Genomic DNA, 8,749 nt, shown 5'->3' on the forward strand with positions numbered 1-8,749 from the left:
ATTCTTCCTCTAGAGTTGGAAACTTATATTCCTTCGAAACTGTCGTCGCTTCTGTAAGCTTAATAAAACTCGTATCAATAATTTTCCGACTTCGAGTAGCATAAGGCTCTCGTGTCATTGATTGTACTACTTTTTGTTTCTTAATTGTTTTATCAGTACTTTCTTCTTCTGGTTTTAACTGCCGTTTCCGGGGTCTGCCTCGTTTCCTTCTTTGTTCTCCCTCCGTTTCCAACGTCACACTGTCATTCTTCTCAACTCTGACTACGTCATTTTCTTCAAATTGCATACACTCTTCGTTTTTCGACTGAATTGTTTCAGGAAATGGCCAGTTTTGAATTGAATCCTTTTCATATTTATCTCCATATACAATTTTTTCATTAAATCTGACGTTTCTCGATTCGAAAAATTTTCCCGATTCCGGATTCAAAAATACATATCCGGAAGGAGTATGCCCTACTAGTCCTCGTACTGCTCGTGCCGAAAACTTGGAGTCTGGTTTTCTCGTAACTGACCAATAAGCCAAACAGCCAAATCGTTTGATTTGATTTACATCATAACGAAAGTTTGGCGCAAACTTTTCAAGAGGGGCTATAAAGTCGATTGATTTGTGAGGGGTTCGATTATACACATAAATAGCTGCTTCCAAGGCTAAATCCCACATATTTGATGGAAGCTTTGAATCAAACATGATGGATCTTATCCTTTTCTGTAAAGTTTGATTAAACCTCTCAGAAATTCTATTATGCTGTGGAGTATCTGGACAAGCAGGTTGGCTTTCTATTCCTTCGCGAATTAACACATCGTTTGTATAACCTCCCATGTATTATGTTCCTTGATCTGATCTTAGGTAGCAGATTTTTTCGTCTTTGCCAAGTAAGTTTCGCGAACTCTTGATAAACCGTTCCAAACAGTGGCCAGTTTCGTCCTTCGTTTTCATTGGGTACGCTAGAGCCATACGTGAAAAATCATCGATAAATACAGAAATGTAGTGAAACCCATGTGGATGAGTAGACGGAGAGATTTTACCCATCACATCTGAATGTATAATTTGTAACGGTCGCATTGCTCTATTTCTTTCGCTTCGAAAAGGCAATTTTGATAGTTTAGTAAGTGCGCATATTTCACATTCGAGTATACTATCGTCAAAAATTACGGATTGCAGATCCTTGTTATTTTTCCATAGATTTTGCAACTTACGCAAATAATTGACTGACGCGTGGCCCATTCGTACGTGCCAAAGCATCGCTTTATTTGTTTTGATTAAATCGCTATATGACTTAATTAAAGGGGAATCACTTTCAAGCAATTCAACCGTCGGCAAATCGTCCAAATTAGTTATTTTTCTTTTCGTAATTAACGTATCAAAATCTGAAAATATATAATTATCGACTGTATTATTTTCATTTGTGATCCCTACGGACCCTTCACCCGAAGTTTTACTGATATTATTATCACCAGTCTTCAACTTGCTATCCTCGCTCATTCGTTTATCATTAATTGTAGAGTCATAATTTTTGCACTCATTATCGACTGTCGTTTCTTTAGACTCGGTAATTTTTATCTCGTTATTTTGATCCGAATCTCGTTCCACCGTATTCGCGTCAAAAGCAATCGCATCAAACAAATCATGTTGTTTTTTTAAATGCTTCTTATCGATCTAAAACTCGATTAACCAATAGGGACTCTCGTACACGCCCGTAGCAAATACTTTATTCGTTTTAGGGTCAAAAATATTCACGCACTTATCGTCTAGATAGGTTGTCAAACCCGCTTCTGCAAAGCGTCGTAATGAAAGTAAATTTTCGGAAAGTGACTTCGTATAAATAGTATTATCCAGTTTAAGTGATTTCTTACTGTCCGTATTGGCAATTAAACTCACAGTGCCTTTGCCTTCAGCAATTAGATCTGCTATGCTATCTTTATTGGCACATTTAATGACACCGGATCCTATATTTTTAAAAGAACTAAAGATTTCCTTTGAATTCGTAAGATGCTCGGTTGCACCAGAATCCACGATAAATGACACGTAGCTATCATTTTGATTACCGTCATCTTTCGGAGAATTTTGAATGTCTTTTGTAATGTGAGTACAACCAGTGGGCGAAAGAGACTTAATTTGATTATCAGATTGACATTCAAAACAATATACAGACGCAATGTTATTCGATTCATACATACCTGGATTATTTTGTTGGTGATTTGCAAAATGAATTGTCGGGGTTTCACTTATTCCAGTTCGAGATTGGTTTTGCTGATTATTCGTGTTATCTTTCTTATTCTTAGATTGTTTTGGAGCATTACTGTCGTTCTCTTTATTCGACTGTCGTTTACCGTCGTCACGAGCTTGTTTAAATGACTGTGAGTTGCGATTATATCTATTCCCTTTAGCCTTAAAGAAACGTTTGTTTCTGGCATGCAGACGACTGTCGAATTTATGGTTCTAGGAAGAAATCTCCCCGGAAAAATCCTCCCCGGAAACAAGTTCCCGGGAAAATCTCCCCGGAAAGAATCTCCCCCGGAAAAAATCTCCTACGGAAAAAATCTCCCCCGGAAAAAAACTCCCCCGGAAAAAATCTCCCCCGGAAATAATCTCCCCCCGATAAAATATCCCCCGGAAAAAATCCAGCACTACTGTATTTCAAATTGAGACGGCATTTTGAAGGGCCGTTACACTAGACTGTGCGACTTTATTTGGTGCTTGTATATGTTATTATTCGGAACCGTCAACTGATTGTGCTGTGTTTACTCATCGTCAGCAATATCACCTCGATTAACAGTAATCAGTCTGTTGTAAGTACTGGTAGCGATATTATCGTGCACCATGCCGCTCAAATTTGTAAAAAGCAACAAGGGAAAGAATCAGCTGATTGCTGATGGTGAATTGTATTACAAGCATGGGGAGGGGTCTAATGGAAAAGTTATTTGGCGGTGTGTGCAGTATAAAACCGGGTGTCGTGGGATTTATCACACGTCGTCGGTGTTACGCGATGGTACATAAATTAATGTACTTAACAGCAGTATCGGAAATTTTTCATTACTCTTTTACTTTTTGCTTATTATAGGCATCATTTTGCATCAAACTGAGCACACAACTCACGCTCCTAACGCTGCAGCAGTTGAGACAAAGCGCGTTGTTGCAAAATTACGGAAGAAAGCGGTGACAAGCAAGGAAGCATCATCGTCATTAGTGGCGTCTGTGCTGGGTACGGTGTCGTCTCCTGTTGCTGCACAATTACCGAGTGCTGAGTCATTGAGTCGGACTGTCCGAGGAATCCGTCAAAGGAACAATCCTTTACCGCCTAATCCCAGGAAGAACACACTGTATGAAATACCAGAACACTTTCAACAGACATTGAAGAGCGTGAAATTCTTGTTATTCGACTCTGAGGATATTAACAACAGACTGCTTATATTTGCTACGGAGGATAATCTGCAGGTGTTGCGAGGATGTGACACATGGTATTGTGATGGTACTTTTAAAGTAGTGCCTGAAATATTCGACTAACTGTACACCGTACATGGGGAGGTGAATGGCAAGGTTGTGCCTCTTGTATATGCGTTATGCCCTAATCGACGCAAGAGAACATATCAAACTCTGTTGCGGGTTCTAAAAGATGCTATTCCCGGGGTGGCCCCAAAAAATGTAATGTCGGATTTTGAGATGGCATTTTTAAAAGCCGTTACACTAGAATTTCCCGAATGTGAACTCAAGGGGTGTTTATTCCATTTCGGTCAAGCACTTTGGCGTAGTATACAAGATCACGACCTTGCGCCATTGTACCGCGAGAGCAGCCGCGTGGCTCGTAATTTACGAATGTTATTCGCATTGGCATTCGTTCCTTTCTGCGATGTACATTACGCGTACGATGCTTTGCTACAGTCGAAATTTTTCACTGATAATGAGAAGGATTTGAGAGGTTTCCTCGATTATTTTGAGCACACTTGGGTTGGCGTGTTAGGTCGTCGTAAAGTACGACGCGGCGCAATGTTTGATGTTTCTTTGTGGAACCACTACTCCTCAGTGATGGTGGCTGTTGCTCGTACCAACAATGCAGTGGAAGGATGGCACCATGCACTAAATCGGAGAGCAAATGGTTCGCATCTCGTACTGTGGAAAATGATCGAGTTGCTTCAGGCAGAGCAGGGTCTCGTCGAGGCTCACATTGCGCGCGCGAATGCTCACGCTCCTGCGAATAATAGAAACAAGCGCTACAAAGACAACGATGCGCGATTGAAGAGTCTCGTTGCAGCATACAACCGACAGGATGTGTTACAATATTTGAAAAATGTCGCTGCCAATCTGTCGTTATAAAAATGTGTTATGATTTATGTGTTATTTATCTTTGTTGTTAGTTACGCCGATTGTATTACGTTAATTGCGCTTTGTTGAATGCGTTTAAATTCCTGAGGAATGTTGCTGTCAATCTTTCGTTGTTTTAAATTATCATGAGTTATGTATTTATTGTCTTTGTTTTTAGTCACGGCCCTGCGGGGGGCTCCACTATCATTAAACTATACACATAGTGTGCCTTGCAAAGTACGTGCGTGGGCTTTTCACACGTGGAAAGTTGTAAACCCATGTGGCACCTCGGTTTTTGCTGGGCACCGAAAATGTTTCCGGGGGAGATTTTTTCCGGGGGAGATTTTTGCCGGGGGAGATTTTTCCGGGGAGATTTTTTCCGGGGGAGATATTTTCCGAGGGAGATTTTTTCCGGGGGAGATTTTTTGATGGGGAGATTTTTTCCGGAGAGATTTTTTCCGGGAACTGATTTCCGGGAGATTTTTTCCGGGGAACAAAACGTCGGTTACGGAATTTATTGTATTGATTATTATTTACATTTCGTTTACCTTTATAACCACCTCTGCCTGAACCATTTCCCTGCCTGGACATTCGCTGAGGACACTCGTATGCTTTGTGGGTAGTAAATCGTTGGCATTCATAACATTTACGCAATCCTTGACCCTTTCGAGGGCACTCGTTCTTCATGTGTCCGTAGTCATCACATTCATAACACCTTTCGTTAACCCACTTAGTTTGCTGTTTTGTGTTAACTAAAGAGGCAGAATCTATCGTGCTGGTTTTTGTACCTGGATGGTTACTTGTCGTTGTTTGGACACGATTAGCTTCAGCCTGAAGTATAAATGATTTTAGCAAATCATAGGTCAAACCCTTGCCAGTTTGGTTTTTTGTTATAAACTCGACTGATTGAACTTCCGGCACCTGATTCATAATTGCATTATACAGAGCATCACGTTTCTCATCATTGGACAAAGGAGTTGAACCCTGAATTGACTCATAATTGTGTACTATTTCTTCGAAACGATCCATGAATTGCATTGCAGTTTCGCGATTCGCATTATACTGAATTGAATATAATTGTTTTCGAACGCTTACACTCGTTACATTGACTTCACATTGTTTAAACTCTTTTAATTTATTTAACATTTCAACGGGATCTTTAATTTGCAGAATTTTTGTATGATAAAATTTATCAACTCTATTTATGAGAATGTCGCGAACTTTAAACTTGTGTTTTTCTTTCAAATTATCATTCAAACCTTCAGGCGGAGCAACTGTCTTATCAATAACATACATTAAATCAATAGTACGCAACTCCGATGCCAAAAACTCATAAAAGTGTTCATATTTTACCCGCGGTTCCAGTTTATAATCATGTTTCGTGCCACTGTCTTTACCAATCAATTGAATTTTGATCGCCTCTGTTACTTGATTCGCAAAACCGTGAGAATCAATTGAAGCAGTACTTGAGCCAGTCGTATTGTTAGTTACACCAGTCTTTGCTTCAGCATGCTCAGATTGACCATTATCTACTAGTTTTTTATTACCGTCGTTCAATGTACTCGTCGTCTTTGCGAGTGTCCGAGGTTCACTCGTAATTTTACTATTAGGAGAAAGAGTCACAATAGACTCTATTCTCGGTTTCTTCGCCCTCTCGTCATCTAGCTCGCGCTGTCTAAGCCATAGCTTGAAATTATCTTGCATTTTGGAATGCAAGTTTATCGTTGTGCTCATCATACGCTCCAGATGTTGAATTTTATTATCAAGCCTTCCTTCAAAGTTAACCATCTTTTCGTTCTGACCGTTGTCCGTTTGCATTGGCTTTTCCAAGGTTTGTTCCTTACTCTGGTTATTTTCCTGTTCAACACTGTCGTTCGAGTCTTTACGTCGATCCTCGTTCTCTCCGGGACCTTCCTCTGTTGTTCCACCATCTGGATCAGCTAAAAGTCTTTCTTCATCACTCTCAGTGATGTTATCTCTATCCACCTTAGCCTCAGTCTTTTTACTGCTTCTGGCATCGCCGCTGTCTGGTTTGTGCTTCTGTTTTGCACTTGCAAGCTCTGCTCTTAAATCCTCCCACTCGTCTTTCAGAGATTTTTGACCTTAAATAAAATTTACATTCGTTAACTTCTCGTTTTAGAATTGTCATTTATCTTCCGAATCGAAAAGATAATGACTGTGTATCGGTTTAATAATTTCGACACATAAGTGTACAAAAGCCCGCTCTTAAGCCACTCAGACTGAACACAAGCCAGAGTGACTCAGAGCAGATTTGCTCTTTCACACCCGTTACTTCCGTGTGTTTCCGAGACAAACCTAGTTGCTCCAGTCTTCAGAAATGAACACAATTTCATTCGACTAGAACAACCCAGACAAACGGATTCGTGTGGCTTTCATTTTAAACCTTTCCAAACATAAACCGTCGTTACCAGTCTCTCGTTAACATTGTAAAAATAACATTCGTTAACAGTCGTTACACAGTCGTAAGCAAAAGGAAAAACTGAAAATGAAAAGTACGTACTCAAATTGATTGTTTCACCCGACGAGAAAATCACAGTGAAAAACGCTTCATCTATCTTGACCTCCGCTTCCATATCTTCAACCGTCTCAATGAGCAACGCACGTCTGCATCGCTCTAATACTTTCTGAACCGTCGACATAATTTATTAGACATTAACCTCTTGTTATTTGACAACTGTCTTTTGAGGTTAGAGTAACCTGCAACACATCGATACAACTATACCGGTAATCGTTTAATGCCACTCGTAACGCCATCTATCAGCAGCGAGTTTTCGACTTCGTTTTCAAGCACTCAACATGGCGTCAAGGCTTATCGATCAAACAATCATACACATTAACACTACAAACGCCGCCATGTCCGCCATTGTTCACAAAGCACTTTTATGCACACAGCAAAAATATCAGAGTCTCTCTACCCTCATCGTTCCAGGAGACATACACGATGAACAAGAACTCATTCTCACATTACCTTACTTTCCAAAACCGGCACAAGGCCTCGTCAAGCAGAACATTCCAGTCCTTCTCCTTTTCCTACTTTATTCCTTCCAAACAATTATATTTAAGCGCAGCGGAAACGTGCTTGGCCCATAACCTGTTGACATTATTGTTTGGTGAAGGAGTAGAAAATCCAAAACTCGGTATTTTGTCTTCGGAAAAGGTTTCGATTTATTGATCACACACTTCGATCTGTACAGCTCGTCAGCCATCAGACAACTGATGAATACCCCGCAGAGAAAGCGGAAGAAGAAGGAGGAGGAAGAATACTGGAGTCAAGCGAGCTTATAATAAATGGCGTAAAATTCAAATATTCCAACAGTAATTAATAATCAAAAATGTTTCTTTTTGCAACAATCGATTTTTTTATTATTCTACGTATAAAAAAGTATCCAGATAAAGTCATTGAAAAGTGAATACTTTACGAGATATTTCATATTTTATATTAAAAGTATCATCACAAAAAAATGCTTCTTTCGCAAATTATGAGTGAGACGAAATAAATAAAACAAAAGCTTATTCTCTCTGTTTAAATGTACGTATAATTTATTTCAACAGAGTTTTAATTTAAAACGTAATTACTAAGATATTTAATATCGAAGCTTAAGAAGTTGTGAAAAGTGGCATCTAATTAAATTTTTGCCAAAGGAAAGTCGGCTCCAACGAGTCGCTCAACGAATACACCCGCAAAGTTTGGTAACCTATTTAGTAATCACTCCATATTAATTAAATATGCAAACGAAGGAATCTCTGAAACCAACGGAATTTTGTGTCACGCCAAAAGTGTCAATCCTAATTTCTTTTATCCATAAATCTGTGATCGACTGCGACGAGGAGCTATTCATCAATATACATGCGCAACAAACTTACGTACACTTCATACTAATGAATGCTCTTGAATAAATCGATAAGTGCGAGACATCGTTCTTCGAGAAGACTCGCTTCGATTAGAGTTCCGTTAGAAATTCCGGGCATGGGCGTAACATTGAATATGCATTAGCGTCACTACGTCGTCGGGTGCAACGTCGCAGGAGCGGAGGGTTGGCAGTGACTCACATTGTGACTGGAATAAACAAACTATTCTTTAAAAGTCTCTTTCCGCTGACGACCGTCGGCGACGGCTAGTGTTTCAACGACAGGACGAAGATCCTTGATGGAATTATCGTAATCACGCGTTTCCACCGGCGGAACGACTCTTCCCTCCAATTTTATTTGTGCACGTTTCCAACAAACGAGGTCGGCCTCTTCGTGAGGCAACTACCCGTGTCGCTCTTTACTATAAAACGTCCTTTGTTAAGATCTTATCAATGAGGGGACGGCAACGCAGTACCTACTCAATTCAACGAGGGAATAAGAATTCGTGTTACTGCTTAGTTATCATTTTTTAAGATTTTTGCGATAAAGTTGAGATCTCTCACATGAGTAGATTTGTAC

At 39.8% G+C, this 8,749-nt stretch overlaps 1 protein-coding gene across 1 annotated transcript; it reads right to left on the minus strand.

Moving 5' to 3' along the window:
- Window positions 1-3,890: 3,890 nt before the first annotated feature.
- Window positions 3,891-7,041, minus strand: LOC139780498 (uncharacterized). Its single transcript, XM_071719161.1, has 3 exons — window positions 6,822-7,041; window positions 4,810-6,402; window positions 3,891-4,108 (listed from the first exon to the last, which is right to left on the minus strand). Exons 1-3 carry the CDS (start codon window positions 6,958-6,960, stop codon window positions 3,891-3,893), a joined length of 1,950 nt encoding a protein of 649 aa, XP_071575262.1. The 5' UTR covers window positions 6,961-7,041.
- Window positions 7,042-8,749: the final 1,708 nt, after the last annotated feature.

The sequence above is a fragment of the Temnothorax nylanderi genome, unplaced genomic scaffold (assembly GCF_030848795.1).
Source record: "Temnothorax nylanderi isolate EJ_2023f unplaced genomic scaffold, tnyl_v1.0 TNYL_tig0281_pilon, whole genome shotgun sequence".
Lineage (NCBI taxonomy): Eukaryota > Metazoa > Arthropoda > Insecta > Hymenoptera > Formicidae > Temnothorax > Temnothorax nylanderi.

What these genes read in the sequence shown, in the direction of transcription:
- LOC139780498 (XM_071719161.1), bottom strand. Translation starts at nt 6,960, where the DNA reads ATGTCGACGGTTCAGAAAGTATTAGAGCGATGCAGACGTGCGTTGCTC. An exon ending in GGGTGAAACAATCAATTTGA is followed by an intron (nt 6,403 to 6,821) that starts GTACGTACTTTT and finishes ATTTTATTTAAG; the next exon opens with GTCAAAAATCTCTGAAAGAC. An exon ending in TAATCAATACAATAAATTCC is followed by an intron (nt 4,109 to 4,809) that starts GTAACCGACGTT and finishes CATTTTCCACAG; the next exon opens with TACGAGATGCGAACCATTTG.